The sequence below is a fragment of the Pygoscelis adeliae genome, unplaced genomic scaffold (assembly GCF_000699105.1).
Source record: "Pygoscelis adeliae isolate BGI_AS28 unplaced genomic scaffold, ASM69910v1 Scaffold154, whole genome shotgun sequence".
Taxonomy (NCBI): Eukaryota; Metazoa; Chordata; class Aves; order Sphenisciformes; family Spheniscidae; genus Pygoscelis; species Pygoscelis adeliae.
Window position 1 is genome coordinate 4,282,635 of NW_008825113.1, and position 19,663 is coordinate 4,302,297.

Consider the following 19,663-nt stretch of genomic DNA (forward strand, 5'->3'; position numbering starts at 1 on the left):
AGGGACGGGATGCCATCCAGAGGGACCTGGACAAGCTGGAGAAGTGGGCCTGTGTGAACCTCATGAGGTTTAACAAGGCCAAGAGCAAGGTCCTGCACCTGGGTCGGGGCAACCCCCGGTATCAATACAGGCTGGGGAATGAAGGGATTGAGAGCAGCCCTGCTGAGAAGGACTTGGGGGTAGTGGTGGATGAAAAGCTGGACAGCTGGGCTGCGAGCCAGCACTGTGCAGCCCAGAAGGCCAATCGTATCCTGGGCTGCATCAAAAGCAGCGTGGCCAGCAGGTCGAGGGAGGTGATTCTGCCCCTTTACTCTGCTCTGGTGAGACCCCACCTGGAGGACTGTGTCCAGCTCTGGAGCCCTCAGCAGAAGAAGGACATGGACCTGTTGGAGCAGGTCCAGAAGAGGGCCATGAAAATGATCAGGGGGATGGAACACCTCTCCTGTGAGGAAAGGCTGAGAGAGTTGGGCTTTTTCAGCCTGGAGAGGAGAAGGCTTCGGGGAGACCTTATTGCAGCCTATCAGTACTTAAAGGGGGCTTCTAAGAAAGATGGGGACAAACTTTTTAGCAGGGCCTGTTGCGACAGGACAAGGGGGAATGGCTTTAAACTAAAAGAGGGCAGATTTAGACTAGATATAAGGAAGAAATTTTTTACGCTGAGGGTGGTGAAGCACTGGAAGAAGTTGCCCAGAGAGGTGGTGGATGCCCCATCCCTGGAAACATTCCAGGTCATGCTGGACGGGGCTCTGGGCATCCTGATCTAGTTGAAGATGTCCTTGCCCACGGCAGGGGGGTTGGACTAGATGACCCTTCCAACCCAAACTATTCTATGATTCTATGATTCTACAATCTGGGGGTCTGAGTTTTGCAGTACCCCTGTGAAAGGGAGGTTTCTGCAAATAGCAAGAGACTTGATGAAAACTTTCTAGATATTTCCTATTCAAATGCCTGTCAGATATTATTTCTTCCAAGCATGAGTTCCATTGCCAGAGGATGCAAGTAAGTGGTCTGTCCACAAAAAACACATAAATAGCACTTGGGAAGCACAGAAATATAAAAATATTTCCCAGTTAATAGCTGTTCTTTTCTCAAGTACAATAATTTAGTAGTAAAGAGAGGAAAAAACCCAAGAGGCTTTTTGGCTGAGGCTATTACTGAGATTTAAAATTATAATAACAGGCATCTATTTTTAATCAACTGCTACTGCAATGTTTATTGCAGTTAAGAATAATTGTTATGATAACTCAATTTGTGGTTAATATTTTTAAAACAGAAAAGAGAAACATTATTATAAAACTTTTTTTACCTCTACAATTATCTTCCACTTTTTTACATTACAGACTCTTTGATGGCACAGTGGGAGGCAGGAAGAGAGTATATTTCTTTCCAATTTCTGTCCCACCAAGTTTCTGACTGCAAGATTTGAATGACAACTTTGGAGGACAAGGGACTGACTCATTTTTCAATGTCCCAGGTAAACTTTGGGTAACAATTGTTGAAGTTTCTGAATATCAATATGAAAAAGTGCCTCAGTTTTGATCTGGAAAGACTAGTATACTGTTGAGGATTGCCCACTATGCCTATTCCTTGAGGACCCGACCTTGCTAACCAAAATTCTAGTTAGTGACAACTGTGGGGAGGAGAACAGTAATCATAATCACAAACTTCTGGGAGTTTTGATGCTGAGAAAGATGCAATGCTAACAATGTATTGACATCATTTTTATACCATGAAGAATATTAACACTGCACGGACGTTAGGAATTGAAGATCCACTTTTCTAAAGGATGTGATTTATCCCACATGTTTAAAATACTGCTGTATTTAAAATACTGCTATCTCTACTGCTTCAATTTTCTCTTTTAATGTCCTTCCTGGGACACATGACTATTCTGATGGTTTACGGAAAACTGTCACCATCTGCAGTGGGTCAGCTTCAAGGCCTGGGCAGATTAGGTCTGCCAGCTCTGTGAAGTCCACAAAAACCCATGTGCAGGTCTGCATCCATCCTTTCGTTTTTGGAAGCTATGCAGAAGCTGTTGTTAAGCAGCAATTTCAGTTTGCTTGGTGGTTTATAATGTGTTATAAAAGGAAAAATAATGATGTTATTGTTGATGCTGAAGCAAAACCTACAAATAATCTCATCTTTTTCCAAAAATTTGTCTATGGAATTCTAAAGATCAGAATGCAAGGATGCATAAGACATGCTTTCAAAATGCAGGAATTAATTAAAAAATCTTACTTCCCTGTTCTATTTCCTGTAGCTATGGCTTTTCAAAAGTTTAACAAAAATGCAACTCCTAAAATATTTTTTATTGAAGACTGTTTAATAACACCTTCTCTATATATTTGAAAGTTTTGGCCTGATGTCAAGACCATAATGCAGAAAACATCTACAGCTGCTTGTACAGACAACTAGAAGTAGCCTGATGTCTCCGTGGTGCCCAGTGACAGGACCAGAGGCAATGGGCACAAACTGAAACACAGGAGGCTCTGTCTGAACATCAGGAAACATTTATTTACTGTGAGGGTGACTGAGCACCGGCATCCAGAGAGGCTGTGGGGTTTCCATCCTTGGAGATACTCAAAACTCAACTGGACACAGTCCCAGAAAATCTACCATAGGTGGCCCTGCTTGAGTAGGGGGGGGTTAGACCAGATGACCTCGAGAGGTCCCTTCCAACCTCAATTGTTCTGTGATTCTGTGATGCAATAAATTCAGATGAAATCTAGAAATGTGTATTACAGGACAATACATTTGGCAGTCTAAATTATAAAAGAATAACCATGCCAAATATCCAGATCATTCTGAAGTCCCGGTTCATGTCTCGGATTCAGTGTGCCAAAATCACTTTGTTTCCTTATTTACTGTTTATTGTGACGTTAGGCATGATTGCTCTATTTTTCTTTATGAAATTATCATTATTGTTTCATGGCAAAATCCTTGCATTTTTAGCTCCCATGTCTGAGTTGACTTCATGAAACTGATTCTGGTTTCTGTAAACTAAATGTCAGGAAAAAAGTGCAGAAAACCAGAAATCAGATGCAGTTCTGACTGCTGACCTGAGTGTGTATCTGCAGCACCAGCTGACCGGAAGGGAAAAGGTCTACTAGAAGACTTACAGTGGGCTAGAATATGAGGCAATCAACTATTATGCATTACTAATAACAGAGTTAGAATTGTACATAATGTGTAGAAGTTTTGAAAAGACAATCCTAATTCATAGTTACAGTGCTAGAAATGATCAGTTACTAAGCTTGCCTAGACATCTGATGAGCCATTCAAATATAATTCAAGCTGATGAGATGATCAAATGTTTTGATTCAATTTCTGAATGAAAATGGTATGGAAGTTGGAAACGTCACAGCAGGTTGATGTCAGCCCCCAGAATACAGGTCATTGAATCCTGGTGACCCCTTTTCCTCCTCCAATGAAAAAGCATTCAGGTTCCCTATGCCTAATCATTAACTATTCAATTTGGAGCAACCTGAGGTCTCAAACACTGCCTGTTGGATAAAGCAGATGGTTTGATCAGTGGGCTTGACTACACAGGTACAAAAGGATCCTATGAGATGCTCAGGAAAAGCAAGGGAACAATTGGTGACATGAGTTGGGAGGCCCTCAGAAACTCACAGGAAGGTCTTCTGAAGTCAAGCCTCAGGTGATCTAACATTTAGCTTGCTCATACCAAACACTTATGGTAGCAACAAGCTAAGAAATAGGTGCTGTAAGAGCTCAGTCAGTTATGGCTGACAAAGTCTTCACCAGTGAACTCCATTGTTACTTTTCTTGAGTAAAGTTGCAGCCTTAACATCGGGTAGATTATTTTCAAAAGTGTCCCATTTATCAAAATAACTTTTTGTTACAGTCTTTCTGAGAATGTCTTATAATTGCTGGGGATTATTTTGAAAAACAAATACTACTTATTGCAGACTCCTAAACCTTTATTGCAACCATAAAAGTTGCAATAGGAAGCATTACAGGCAGTTTGAAAAGTGAGATCAGAAATTAGGAAGGAGGAGGCATAAGTTATTGAAAGTGACATTGTACAAGAAAGAGATCAAGTTGGGGGAGAAGGAAAGCAAAGCACCATGAAAACAGGTAAAAGTTATCTTGAAAGAAAAGACTGACTTCAAGGAAGAATAAAGATGTGCTGAAGAAGCAGTCAGCGTTTCATCTAAGATGTTCTCATCTGCTTAATCTAAATACCTTAACTTTTTTATTTCTTCTCCATGTTCCCAAATGTAGAATTACTTTGATTAATTGTATTTGAACTATTAATTACTTCCACAGAATTTCTGAAGTAGTGGGTGAAAGAAGATGCCCAGTAAGTCTTTCCTCACTGATTTGAACACTAAAAATATTGATCTGCCTGCTACTACTGAAAATTCTTCCTACCCATATATTTTGTTTGAAGTCCTTCATAAAGTAACCTTTAATAACATATCATTCAATATTTATGGGCCAACATTCAAGTTGCTCCACTGGAACACTCGATTTTTTTTAAGGTATTGAAGCTAATTATCCATTTCAGAATATATTTCATTTCCTTACTGCAAAGGAAAGCTGAAGCTAATCAAGAAAAGCAGGTAAAAATTCAAGCCATTTAAACTAACAGAGCTAAAGATGGCTACAAGTCTGTAATTCACTAAAGGGGCTCTGACGATGTTCCAACTCCGGAAGCTTTTAACTCAAGCACAGGGACCAGCTTTTGGTGCTGTATGCCCTCAAGAAAATCATCTTTATATGGAATATATTAGAATATTTCCAAATAATAAATATGCATAAATAATGTATTTGGAACATGAAAGGAAGAGGGTAAGCTATTTGTTAAAGAAATGATAAAAAATGTTTGTTGACTGACTGGAAGGAGAGGGCTGCAATTTTGACTTAGCTGTTAATGCAGATGCTTTCCTTTAGCAGAGCAAGGACAAATATTTATCTTACTTTTTTTGAGTTAGAAATGAAAATTATTTCTATCTTTATCTATTTCTACAGCTCCTCAGTTTGTGGTTCTACTCTGTGACCACACAGAAATCAGTCATTTTTCTCACTATTTTATTTCCTACTTATTTACCTTCTTATCTATCTGTATGACACACTAATTTCCTGGCTTGTGGTTTATAACTTTCTACCTTCTGCTTGGTCTTTTTCTTCCCACGTTCTTTTAGCTTTCTCTAGCAAAACCCTTTATGCTTTCTTTTCAGTGTCAGGTCCTGCTTTTGAATCACTTTCCTAATACCACTGTCTATCTTCCATTCCTCTGTCCTCACAACAACTGCTTTTCCATTTATAGTGTAAGTTAAGCAAAAGACCATAGTTTATTCATTACTCTTTTTTACATATATGAGCAAATGTATATACTAAATAAAAATAAAATAAAATAAATCATGTTTTCAGAAAGCGCACAAATATAATTATGCCTTTTCCCCATTTTTATCCTCCTCACATCATGTATTCTGTAACAAAGACTGGCAAATCTTCTGAGAAGATTTTATAATGTGTTTGATCTCAGAGTTCCACAAATAATCTACCTATGCTATTGTGAACTAGGATATCACTGGAAACAGCATCCTTTGTGAACTGGAAATGTGATTGAGCCCAACAGATGGATGTCCCTCATACACTTTCAGTCAGTAAGAAGTTGGATTGGGTTTAAATTTGTCTGAAAGTAGAAGGCTCCATATCCCTTGAGCTACTCCACTGTCTTCATTTTCTCCATTTTTTATTCACCTCCTTTTAGATAATCCTGGTTTGATATTAGTAGATGTCAAAGAGAGAGTATAATAGCTCAAGAACATCACTGAAGGGTTATTACACCTTTGACAAGCTACAAGGCAGAAGGGATATTACATCTTCTACAATCTGTCTTTATGAACTGTTCTGATAGCAAACCTTTGCTCTCAAGCGCAAAGTATTGCTGTAAAACACGTTTTATTAGTGGGTGGTTTGAGTTGGAGATGGGCATGTGTACCCCCATATGGTCTTATTTACCCCAGAAAGGTCTATCGCTTGATGGCTGCAGCTGTAGAGGAGTTGAGTTGATGGCCTAGACAGGCCCTTTCTGTTCCTAGATTTCAAAGTTCCTCATTTTTCTGTATATGCGAGAATATACTTAAATGTTATATTAGCTGGGACAAAAAGCAATTATCTCTGTAAGTAGTTACAGGATATATTGTGCACTTTCTTCCTTTCTTTCCTGTTAACTAGCCTAGGCATGGAGTGAAACGCTCACCCCAAGGACCAAAATGTTACCTCTAGTGTCTCACCTGGTCGATGTGCCTTTGGAACTGCCATGTTCATCACTCGCCCTCCATCCTGAGGTTTGGGGGGAGATGCGGTAAACCTGCAAATCCCCGACTCTGACGGCGTGCTTGAGGTCAGACTGTCTGTGTAGTCATTAGTCCCTGCCGTGAGCTGCTCCGACGATGTGTCTGATATGAAGCATTCTGTAATGGTGAACTTCGCATGTCTCAGCTGCTCTTCCATTTTTGCATGCTCATATGCTCTTGCTAGCTCTTCGTATGTTGAGGAGGCACTTTCTGTGGAGACCATGCTGCTTCTTGCTCGATCTAAACATCAGAAATATAAATAATGGGAGAAGGAAAACATCTGCACAATCTTTTTTGGAAGAAAAGCTATGAACATGATAGTATTTCTTAATAAAATGCAGAGCCCTTGAAATTATCAAGGTGATTTAAATGAGTCTGCTTCACTCTGCTTCAGAAAGCCCTGAGGACAAAGGTCAAATATAAAGGCAGTGTCTCTCAAACATTGTCTCTCTAGACACCAGGTAAAATACTAACTCATTTTACATGGAACAAAGGTCTTATGAAAGCAATATTGTTTGGTAGCTACCAGCCTGCAGTCATTCAGGTGCTTTTTTCAGTGCTGCTGAAGGTAATGGGGGCTTCATATTTGACACACAGGCTATTATGACCTAGAAGCTGTTCTTTTCTGCTGATGAGTTTCTGAGAATATCAATATTTCTTAAACAAGCACTATTATTGAAGATGTAAATGGCTACTGATACATTTAAAAGCATTCTGGAAATGCAGTGCTCATTTCTGCGGGGACAAGTCACTGGTCTGTTGCACCCATTGCACTTCTACTTCAGTGGGCTGGAAGAGCAGAGGACTTTAAAAAGTTCCTTGGGCAGAAGTCATGTTTCATCACAAGATCTGTACACTTTCAGACATTCTTGGTGATGTTCAATAAACAGGCACAATGTAATAGCTAATTCATAAAAATGGGACTCCTATAGCAGCCAGAGGCAACTGTGTTGTTATTGCAAATCTTTATCTTTTTTATTGTGTGCTAGGATCCTTGCATCAGTTTTCATTGTGCACAAAGAACAACACTCCTGCCACTTGTAAATAGGACCATGCATTATTTAAAATGACAAGTACTTCTACAATATGCTGTAACTTGCTTAAGATTTTGAGCTGACCAGAACTTAAACAAGGCTTCCCCCCTCATCCCCAGGAAATATCATTCTGTTTTTCACATTTGATTTGTAAATCAGACCAAAATAATGTCTTTCCAAATTTCTGATTTTCCTGGTTTCAGCTGGGATAGAGTTAAACCACGATACTGATCAACTGCAAACTCCTGGAAGGCTGCAGTTGCCCAATACCGTAGAGCAATGTCTGTAAATATGATGGTCATGCAAAGGTCCCAGTTTGGTCCATGAAGCTCAGGACCTGCAGCTTCCTATATCCCATGACCTGGGGAGACTATTCCAGGAAGAATCTGCTTGAACACCTACTTTAGATTTGATGAAAGTTCATCCAAACCCAGGGTGAACTTCATGAAACCTAGATTCATCAGAAAATTTCTAATGGCCTCTAGTTAGAACATTAGAACTTAGTTGCAGCTATGAACTGCTGCAATACATTTCTCCTAAGCTTAAAAGCTCCTGCTTTGTAAACCTGGAATTGTTTTGATAAGAAGTGCTAAATTCTGCCAAGTATCAAGTGCATCAACTAGATTCAGAAATCTGAACTCCATATTGGAAAAGTGATAAAATGTGCACATTAGTTCAATTGATTCTTGAACACATAATTTGGCTACATCTATTATAATGTTTATTTGGAAATTTTAAACTTCTGACGTACTTAGATTAAACTGATTCTATTCTTTCCCCAGAAACCAAGTGTCATATTAGAGCTACATTTTGGCACAAGAAAACCTTTCTTGAGCATGATCTAAAACTTGCTATCCCTTATGTAAATCACTGCGTGTTCAAGGGTAGACATAGAGTAGGAGACTATCCATGTTAAAACATAGATTATGAAGTCTGTTTACAAAATTACATGTAGTTTGTCTATTAAACCACACAACAAATGGAATTCTCTGTCCTTTGCCACGCACATTGGAAAATATCCTTGGGTGACAAAACGTTGGAACACACGCAAGTGCACCTGAAATGTGGAATGTCTACAAAAAGGGTTTCTGAGATAACATTTGCTATTTGTATTTGTATCTGTATAGCTATTAGAGTTAATCCTTAAAGCCTTATGATAATTCTACCTGAAGAAATCAGGATGAAGTTTGCCAGCTGGCTAGAGGTATCTATTGAGTGCTGTTACCCTATGCAGACAACATAGGGGTCTACAAGTTTAAGAGGATGAATTGTGAAAAGATGAGAACTCCAACCTATAAATTACTAGATGTAAGGGAAGTCAGATGCTTGTTCTTATAGAGAGAATGAAAAGTCATACTGGTTTTTGTAGTGAAAGGCCACTCACACCTACTGCTTTGTAGCTCTAACACATAGCTTTTTCATGTGACAAACACTTTTCCCCTAAAATCAGAATGGAAGGTAGGCAATTCCTTCTGAGGAGACCAGAGTAAACCTGGATTTGCTTCTGTCAGGCATAACATTGAATAGTATTTTACCTTTCTTCATATTTAACCTTTATTAGATCTGCTTCATGACTATTCTGCTTACTAATTTACTTATTTATTTGCCTATTTTTTTTGTCACTTGTTCAGTGTAGGGCAAAGGAGAAAGCTTTTTTTTCAGTTACAATTGCATTTATAATGTGGAGACATCAAGAGGAGATGAAGACTGCAGGCAGAATATGTATTCAGTGTCTCCTCACTTATGATCTAGAGGCATAAAACCTATGCTGTTTCTCAGGAAAATCAGAGCTAGCTGCTGCAGTATTCAGCGATATGAATAGATTTTGACTTGGACTCTAATTCCAGGTTTTTCCCTCTCATTTTTTTCCACTTAGAATAAACTCTGTGAACGTATTACATGGATGGGAAAAGGAAAACACTAACCTCAAGGTAGCTCAAACCTTAAAACCATTCCACCTATGACTCAGGAATATTCTTGGTTGCTAATATTGCCCCGTCCTGGTCAATGCCACTTCATGCAGCAAATTCTCCTACATTTTTCTTCAGATACAGGACATACAGCACTTCAGCTACTTGAAAAATTACCACCATATCTTTCAAAGGACTCCAGTATGCGTGTGTGGCATGGGAACCATGGGCACAATATTTGTTATCATTAGCACTACACATGTGTGTCACCCCTTATCAATAGCCTACAGAAAAACACCCTAGCAAGGAAAAAATAATGACACCTAAGCACCAAATGAAGTACATCAAGGACCAAGAAGGTTACTGCAGCTACTGCTGTCTTGTTTTCATAGCGCAGCCCTGCAGACCACCCCGTACCTGTGTCCTGCGAGGGGCTGACGCTGTAGCTGTCACTTTCCTTGTCCACTGATCCTGCTGGCCTGGGGGTGGGCAGCCTCCAGTCTGTGGTGAGGGTATGAGCTGATATGGTGGGGTGAGGTCTGTTGAGGGTCCACTGACTAGCGTAGCGGTTACGAGCTGTAGGTCCAGTTTTGGCACTCCTCCTTGTGGTAGGATCTGTGATGGATAACAGAGAGGGTCTTTGCCACTAGGCTCTTGAATTGATAAGGAAACAAGCCCTGTCAGAAGGCGATGGCCACTGAAATCATGTTGGTTAAAAAAACCCCACAAAACATTATTTGTGGAAGAAAAATGAGCAGTGAAAGTGCTGTTCCTTACCAAAATGCTAAAGCTTTTTTAAAATACCCTCTTTCTAATGAAACCATGCAAGGGTGCAACTGAACAGCCAAAAGCCTCATCAATCTCCCATTGACACATTCATTATCCCTTTACTCCAACATAAGCAGTTCTCCAGTACCAAAACCACTTTGAGATGTGAAAGAGCACAAGGCAAGTAGATCTGGTCAGGGATTTCACACCATATCTCAAGTGAAGTCTAAGGTAAATGAACAGCGTAGATGTGCCCTCAGAAACACCCTACACCAGGTACCTACCCTCAGTTTGTAAAAACATGTGTTCAGAAATGTGGTGACACAATTTCCTATTCTGGACATTTTACTAATACTTTTACTATATTACGGTTTTAATCAGCTACAGATTCCCTATTTTTTTTAACAAGTAGCCGAGACATAAAACATAACCTGTAATAGTGCCATCAGAGTTTCAGTAGGAACAGGTTCATAAAGATTTGACTTTTTTTAAAAAAAGTAGTAAATAAATACAATTTCTTCAACTTTAAAAATCATCTGCTACTTGTTTAAGGTCAGCAATGTTTTATTTTTATTATCCTAGAGATAATTTGTTGACCAAGGGGGTAGAAGGGAACTATCTGCCAAAATTGACCTCCTTAATTTTGTTAATAAATAGTTCTTCTGTAAAAGTGAGGCTTGCACTCCCTAACAAAGCAAGTGGAATAGAAAAATCATTATGTGGCAAAGAGAAAGTGACTCTCTCTTCGAAACTTGTGAAAGGATGTTACTAACAATAGAGAGAAAAGGTATTAGAAATGAAAAATTCAAATTTATTCAAATGTTCTTTGATATTCAAATGGCGAAGTTGTCAGTCTTTGAGGTAAGAGACTTTAGCAGAAGCAATTTAAAGAAAAAAACAATACCCAGATAATGGCTCTGAGCATCGCTTGTGCCTAAGCATTCCTAGTACGAATTTGTATTCTGCCACTTCAAAGAAACAAGGTATTTATTTACAAATACCAGCTATGGTCTGATCCTTCTATTTCACATCTTCCCCCTACAGCAGTGGAAAAATATGAACCCGGTGCAACTGATAATTGATCCTCCTGGTAGTGCAACACATAGCCGCCTCAGATGGATAACATCCAAAAATGCACTTGGCACGACGTGACCAGCCTGTCAGTATAAACCACCGCTTGTACCAGCTGTGGAAAGTTGGCACGTGGCTGTCGTGTAGCCAGAAGTGATCCTTGTGCCTCCTTCAAGGGAAGACCTGAAGGACAGGAGAGTGCTGGTGGGAAAACTCTTGGCACAGTGCTGGGTCGACTTGGTCTGGAGAAGAGAAGGATCGGGGGGATTTCATCAACATGTATAAATATTTGAAGGGAAGGTGCAAAGAGGACAGAGCCAGTGGTGCACAGTGACAGGAACAGAGGCAATGGCCACAAGACCAAACATGGGAGCTTCCCTCTGAACATCAGGAAACACTTTACTGTGAGGGTGGCTGAGCACTGGTACGGGTTGTGCTCAGTACGTACGGGTACGCTCTCCACCAGAGAGGTGGTGGAGTCTCCATCCTCGGAGATGTTCAAAAGTTGTCTCGGCATGGCCCTGGGCAACCAGCTCTAGCTGACCTTGATTTAAGCAGAGGGGTTGGACTAGCCAGTGCCCAGAGGTCCCTTCCAACCTCAACTGTTCTCTGATCCCGTGAATCAGTAGGCTTTCATGAGCAATTTGAAGGAGGTGGGAGAGCCTGCTGCCAGCACGCAGATCTGCACCAGCTATGCTTCGCCTGCATAAGGGTCTCTGTAGCACAGACACAGCAAGCTCCAGAGCTGCCGGTGCACATCTGGTGCCCCTGTTGTTAAGCCAGCTCTGTTGTCATATGCTGAGACATAACTGTAGAGAGCTGAGGCGAGCAAGGCAAATGTTCACAGAGCATACCTCTGGTATAAATAAATACAAAAGAACTAGAACATCTTAAAATGTGCTGTAAGGGAAAATTTGCCAATTTGAGTGTGAGTGTGCTCAGGCAGGAAGATCCATAACCTCTGAGCCACCCAGCTGGGCACTGCACCCCTCTGCATACAGAAAGCTGTGGGTCTAAACAAAATCTCACAGCCTAGCCTCGATCAAAGCTATATTAGTGTCTTAAATCCAGAGAACACAACCTAAAAGTCTCTGACCCAGCCCTGTGCACTGCTGCAATCAGATCTTTACTGCATAATAAAAGTGATGGTGGATTTCTATTTCCAAAGCTGCGCTGGACACAGATCATACTCTCATACGTGAGTTAAATCCCAGTTTAATTTGAGGGAAGTCTCTCCCTGACTTCAGTGGACCGAAGCACATAACTGCACACAAAAAAGGGATTGGGAATGGAAGATGCTGGTGCTATAAAATGCTGTGGTGTGGTACAGGCAGGCAATTTTGGTGTGGTGCCTCTTTCTGTATTAGAAAAGACAGGGTTGGAAAACAATTGAGAGTCCATTGTTTACTCAGATGATCTTTATCTGCCAACATGGTAAAAATGATATGATATTTTTTGCTCTTAGTGAGCAGGCTAGCCAGCATGTACATGAACTAAAGGAGCGAGACAAGACTGGTACCAGAAAGAAAACAAATGTCTTGACTCTTCTAATTCAAATGTCATGACTCTCCATAGATGAAAAATGGAGAGTACTAATCTAGTCCTCAAGAAATAACTAGCCATAGCTTAACACTGTCAGAGTTAGAAAAGCCACAAGGTCAGGACTAGAATAGCTATCATTTATAAAGACTGGGGTGGAAATGAAGATGAAATGAAGATTTTTCAAATAATCTGCATTTTAGGTGATGCACAACTGAGCTTTCAGCATTTTTGTTCACCAAACTCACCAAGTAAACAAATTCTGAAATGATCAGGGGATAGAAATAATCCAAGAGATTTTAGAAATTGCACACTGCTAGTGAACTACAGTTTGGTAATATTCCTAACTCATAAATATTCCTTCTATCTAGTGATTTCTTTCCATTTACATAGATATGGAACACATTCATGAGAGAAATTAAGAAGAATAGATTGCAGCAGTATATTAATTTATGATACTATTTTAATAACTGTAAGAAAAACTCAACCTGAATATATCTGGGAAAAGTAATTTACCATAATAACTAAAATTGGAAATACAACTTTTTCAGAAAAGCAGTAATGAGAAATGTATTTCTTGCCTGATAGAGAGGTAAGGAGGGAAGACGTATTTTGAAATACAATAAAGATTGATCACTGAGAAAAAAATATATTTGACACTAAAAGCCATTAAGCTAATTTACGCAATAAATCCTAGAAATTAATATCTAGCATGCATTTGGTTTAATGAAAGCCAGGTATGAATTATTTCAAATTACACCTACATTTCAGATGCATATGCGATTCTTACTGTATTGAATCACTAAATGCAATTGTATAAGAAATGTTCTCTGCTGACCTACATAGATTTTTCTCAACCTTCAGATTGAAGAAAAAACCCTATGAGGATGCAAATGCAGGAGCACAGTATTCATTTTCTTATAGCTTTCTTCTTTCCAGATAACATACTCTCTTATATGCTTACTTGTTCCTGGCCGGGCATCAGAAACATCCACCAGTGGTCCTGTAGCTTGTGACACAGACTGGTAATGTACCGTGTGGGTGACAGTCAGTGACTTCTGCTTAGACGTCTCTCCAAAGTCGGCATCGGTGAGCAGAACTGTTGATCTGTCATCTGTAAGTAAAAAAACCCATCAGATGTTGAATAATGAATTTTGGGTTTGCCTTCATAAGAGCTTTACAGCCAGTCCCCAGACTTATTTTCAGCTGGGTGCCACCACTGACAGTGGCAGCTCACTCTTCTCTGCAGGGCTGAAGATGGCTCTGAAGTGTGTACCACAGCTTGAGAGCCTCTGGGTTTAAACTGAAAGTTCATACAAAACTAAAGAATAAGTGTAATTTTCATGTTTGTCTTTATGATTTCACCTTAGAGATGTGCAGCTAAGACAGACTATTAAGCATCCTTCCAAAAAGCTAATTTGTGTCTAATAATTTTTGGCCCTAATTTCTTTCTTTCCCATCTTTTGAACACTGCCCTCTTCCCCTTCATTTTCAGAGAGCTCAGCTGAGCTTTTCAACAACATATTAAATTTATTTCTTTTTATTGACATAACTAGTAATGTCCTCAGTGAAATCACCCATGTCTTCCCAAAAGGAGGTCATTAGGCAATGTTGCTAACTAACCCTCTACCAGTCAGCTTTTTCTCCAGAGACAGAATATTGTAGAAGGGATGGCTGTGACAAAAGACTCTTCTTAGGGAGCTGCTTATTGTCAAGCATGTGAGTATCACAGTGAAGACAATGGAAATATACTTGAAGGACAGCTAAGCATCCTTAAGTCCAGTGTTTTGCTGTTCTGGAAGCTAAGGGCTAAGTCCTACCAGCTCTTTCTGCACCAAACCTCACTACTGTAGGTTTGAAAAAGATGCTTTGAGGAGCTTTATGGGAGTCATGTAAGTTTCTCATAACATAGTCCAGCTGACTGTGGGCTTTCCTGCAGCTGCAAAGAAAGGTGCGAGGTGAAGCCTGAGCTTGCGAAGGACTGGGAAAAAACAGGTGAGCACTGACCTTTACTGCGGTATGGTTCTGCTGCCTATTGCTTCCCTATGGGGTAGGATATATACACCAAATTTCTACACAGACCTTGATCCCTGCAGAATGCCAGTGCTATAGAGAGATTACTTTTTTTTTCAGTTGTGATCTCTGCATTGTATTTATTTCACTCCAAAGGGGAATCTGGTCCACTTGATCCTGGAAAGTTTAACAGCAATAAATCTTCCACTGACTCTGTGCTGCAGAACAATTATTTGCATGCTATCAGACTTCCTTTTTCATTCTTTACAGTCTTTTTATCCATTCCTAATAGTAATAAAAGCCACAAGAAGTTCCTGCTATGCTATGCCATACTGCTTTGTAATGTAATTCTAAGGGGACTGGCAGCAGTGGGGCTTCCGTGCATTTACTAGTCAGCAGAGGTTGATCCGCTTCTTCTAAGCATTCCTGTTTTTTGTTGTGGTTTTTTTTTTAACTTGACAAGACACCATTAAGGCGAACAGTTCTGCACAATAACATAACTAGCATTTTTTACCCAAAGAAGGCCATAAATAGAATGAGCATTATGAAATCAAATTACTCTGGCAAAAGATGAGCTCTTATTCAGGTTGGGAATAAAGCCTCTTGGCAGTAAACTATGTCAAAGACTGCCAAAGTGCCTGCTTATTCTGAGTGCTTTGTGGAGAACTGGCTATTACTAAGGCACTGATCGCATTGCTACAGTTAAGGCACTAATGGTATTTCCACTATAACTCCCTATTGCTCAGCAACTGTAACTCAAAAGTAAAAACTGTCTTTAGGATGAAGCCTGGCACAAAAGACTGCATCACAGAGGCAAAATTTGGGAAGCTCAAATCAGGATTAAAAAAAGTCTCTATTTCAAGTGAAGCATAGGTCTCCTTTTCAAATCTGCAGCGCAAACTGTGAAACGTCCCCGGAGGCCACCCCCCCATGCCAGACTGGCAGCAAGCGTGACAGGGTGCGGGGCTAAAGCAGCTTGTCCCTCCCCAGTGTGGGCATGGACAGGAGATGCAGAGATGCTGTTCCCAGCTTGTGGAGCTTTCCTCTCGGGCCACACCGTCCCTGGGATGCTGTTACGTTCTCAGCCATCACAGGCTTCAGATTTTGATCCAAAAAAGTTAGAAGTCTAACAAGAACAGTCATTCTGGAGGGTCTTGCCACAGTGTGTACCCATACAGTCACGAGATCAGGTCGTATTTTTATTCCCTTGAGATTTCAGACATCTTGTGTTTAAATTATTTGGAAAAAAAAACCCAACACCAAAAAATTCTGTTTTTCATGACAGTTCAGCTGTGTGCCAGCCACATGAGAAATCTTATTTTCTGTTGTGTGAAAAGGTTTAGATTTGAATTTTGCATAGATACACAAAAGCTGAAAACTGATCAAAATGTTGAAATCTCATTTGCTATGAACAGGTAGATACAGTATGCAACATGTAAGTTTTAGAATTTGACTGTTGCAAATCTTTAATTACTGATATTGTAGGTTCAGAATTTCATTTTCCTTATAAGTAATGCCAGTGATCCAACTGTCTAGTCAAAGCCAAAAGAGAAATCAAAATGAAAATCATAAAACTGCAAGTCTTCGTTTACATTTTCTTCAAGCAGCTCTTTCCACCAGCTTCATTTTCCTAATGTCCTGCATTATTTTTAATACTGTACTGAGATTACTTAAAGTGGAAAATGATTCAAAGGGGAGAAAAAAAAAATCAGTTCAGTTTTCAAATGTGGCAAAATACTTTGCAGCTCTTTTTCTCGCTGTGTGCAGTGGGGAAAAGGAAGTCCACCTCAAGTGCCTGTTGCATTAACCAGCAAAAACAAGCCCAACAAGAGTTTACCAATGGTCTCCATCGTGTCCCTCTCCTCAATCAGAAGCTGTGCTCTGGGAATGTCTATGTGCATCCTCAGTGTTTGCTGCTGCTTATTAAGTGTATCTGATGTTCTGGTGTTCTTGCTAAAAATAAAAGAGAAGCAAACACTTTAACATTCAGCCTAAATGAAAGAATACTTGCAAACTTCCTCATTTTAAATCTGTCCAGCTCAAACAAAAAATAATATAACTATAATCAGCAAAATACTCATACATCTTATTTTCCCCTCTTCAGAACAAGTGCGTGGTATTAATTTGTTGCACATGACAAGCAGTTAGATGAATGCACAGTGTTGAGGGATTTGGTCTATTCTTTATCAGTGGGGATCTCCTGGAAATTTCATATAGTTTTCTTCAAGTGTTGTCATATAATGAAATTAGCAAAAACACTTTGCAGGACAGACCTTTCCTTTCATTCCTCATGAATATGAGTAAAGAAACACACAGCTGATCAAAGAGGTTGGTAGGAATATGATGTCTTGAGTAATTTCTAATTATTTTTTTAACTTTTCATTATTTTTCATTAGATAAATTCCAAATATCACAAGAATTGATAAATGAAAAAGCAAAGTAATAACTAGGGATTCCATTAATAAACTGCATAAAATAAATCAAGGTTTTAGTCCCATTGATGTTCCAAGACTAAAATTGCAAATCTTGTTTACATTCATGGATTATTTCTAATTGATTGATGCAATATTCTAAAAAAGAACATAAAACAATTATTCTATCATCATGCAAATTGAAACAATTACATTTTGAAGTTTGTGTACCAGAAAATGACTTCTTCAATGAGCTGCCTACTGAAAGCAAATGAAAATGCATAGTAAAACTGAGTGCTACAATCATTTCTAATACAGAGCTTGCACCAAGAAACCTTCAGACTGCACTGAAACCTTTTTGCCCTTTTAGATGTAATTACTCTTTGGAGGAGAGGAAATGTTTGCAAACACTTCTTTATGCAGGGAGACTGAGGAAAGTTAAGACAAATCAGCCAGTAGTGTGATCCAAGTGTTCACGCTTCAAAGAGCTTTAAAATCCAAGTGGAGGTGCATTTTCTAGTGCAAAATAGCTGTAGATCACTCGGTTTAATTCTCCTTTGGCAATGAATTATTGTTGTTAATGGAATCAGCAGAGGACTATTAAGCTGCTTGATGATAAGCTCGCTTCTTCCCTGAGTGCGGGCCTCTACATAGGAGATTAATGCATGTGTGATGAGCCCACACCTCTAGACAATTTGCCTTAACTTCCTGCTGTGCCTCCATGTGAGCAAGACCTAACTATTGCGGGTTTGGAGGTTCTCCTAGAGTCCTTTTTAGGAGGAATTTCCTTGCCACATGGTCAGTAATTTTGCTCCAAATCCACGAGTGAGATCTACAAGGCACACAGGTACACCTCTCTGGCTGATTCTTACCTTCTGGCTTTCCCTGTTCTTGTGGTCCCCGGCATTAACATTATCTATGCATCTCAAACTTTAACGTCTCTGTCTTTACCTGGGTGGTTAGGTGGCACTGTTGCCATCATGTACAGATGGACAGCTGAAATGCATTCAAACAACCTACAACTGATGCCTCATTTAATCATTATGGAAGCAAAATATCAGGAAAGCTACCCAAGGGCTGCCAGACTTTTCTCCATATAGAATCAGTGGAGAATAGTAGTCACAGTGTCTTATTAACACATAAATTTTCAATGACATTTAGGATCCTAAAATGCAGATAAATTCCACACTGACATTCTCAAAGTCTCTGCAAAGTCTCTGCATGTAGTAGATGCCACTCTCCTCTTGGTTTCCAGTCAAGTTGCTGAAATGTTAGGAGAATCAGAGACTAATATATTATCTGCATGCCAAATATGCTTGAAAACATGCCCTTGAAAAGTTGGGCTTGTCCAAGATCATAGAGCAAACCTGTGATCAAGTAGGAAACTGAATTTCTGAGGTCCAATTTTGTGTAATAATCAATAATCCAATAGTTGTAGGATACATGCAGATACGTATAGAATCTGTGCAATACATAATTGAATCTAATAAATGCATCATTGCACCCCTCCTCCGCTCACCAGGGATGCAGGAGACAAAGGGATCAAATCAGACAACTTCCTCAGAGAATGCAGACCCCAGAATCCCAGTGAGAGCTAGAAGCTCTTCTGCAGAACAAACACTCTATATTCCTACTATTGCAATGTACTCAGCCATGCAGAAAGTATTGTTTGGACCACAGGGAGCAGGAGGACAGGTCCCCAAGTTTGCAGTTATATTGCTCACCTGCCAAGAGAGAATTCTGAATCCCATTCTTGGCTCCAGGGATAGCTTCATGCAAAATACATGGAAGGTCCTTTAAGCCAGAACTGGAACTCAGGCCTCTCTATATTCAGGAAAATTCCCTACTATGCTCGAGAGTTACGCCTTGTTTTGTGTGATCTCGCTTCTCGTCCTTACTGGTCTAATTAATTCTCCTGTATGCAGCAGCACAGTGACATGGAGTATCCAAACACAGAACAGGCAATTGGCAGTAGCAAGAGGATTGCTGCTGATTAGCATGCTACCTCTTTCTGGCTCAAGGAATTTTGAATTATTTTCTGCAGACCACAATAGCTCAACTTTCAGGTTATAAAAACCTAAAGTGCCAACAGCAATTAAGTGCCTCTAGGACTTGGCAGCGAGGCAAAGATTTTTAGGATTGCAATTTTGACGTTTGGTGCCCAAGTATTTTCTAACGTAGGAAAATTCAGGCATCAAAGTATTATAACCTTCTGGTGGATGAGGAGTCCAATGATTAATTCTTTAAAGGGAGGAAACATATCTACCTATATTTTCCTTAACCTACAGATATAAAATTTCCAAACTTAAACATGTGCCACGGATATTCTTTACCTGTCAGTCCTTGTAATGATCTGTGTACAATACAATTCATTCCCTCTGGTTCAATGAATCTCTGAGCTCCAAACTGTTAGAGACTGGGTGCCTGTCTGGGGAATGAGTCAGTATGCATTTGCTGTAGTCTTTTACTCTACCAAGGTGTCTGCTTTTGGCCGCTATGAAAGACACGTACTTGGGTACGTGGGCCTTTGGGTCCAATTGAGTACAGCTTTTATGTACAGTCTGTGGATAAATGGGCCTTTTTCC

General features: G+C 39.8%; 1 protein-coding gene across 1 annotated transcript in view; it reads right to left on the reverse strand.

Annotated features, from left to right (window-relative positions):
* The window catches only part of DSCAM (Down syndrome cell adhesion molecule), a 413,163-nt gene that overhangs the window by 15,027 nt on the left and 378,473 nt on the right, over positions 1-19,663 (reverse strand). The window contains 4 exon segments of the mRNA XM_009328037.1: positions 6,270-6,572; positions 9,694-9,891; positions 13,619-13,768; positions 16,505-16,620. Coding sequence (XP_009326312.1) covers positions 6,270-6,572; positions 9,694-9,891; positions 13,619-13,768; positions 16,505-16,620 — 767 coding nt within the window.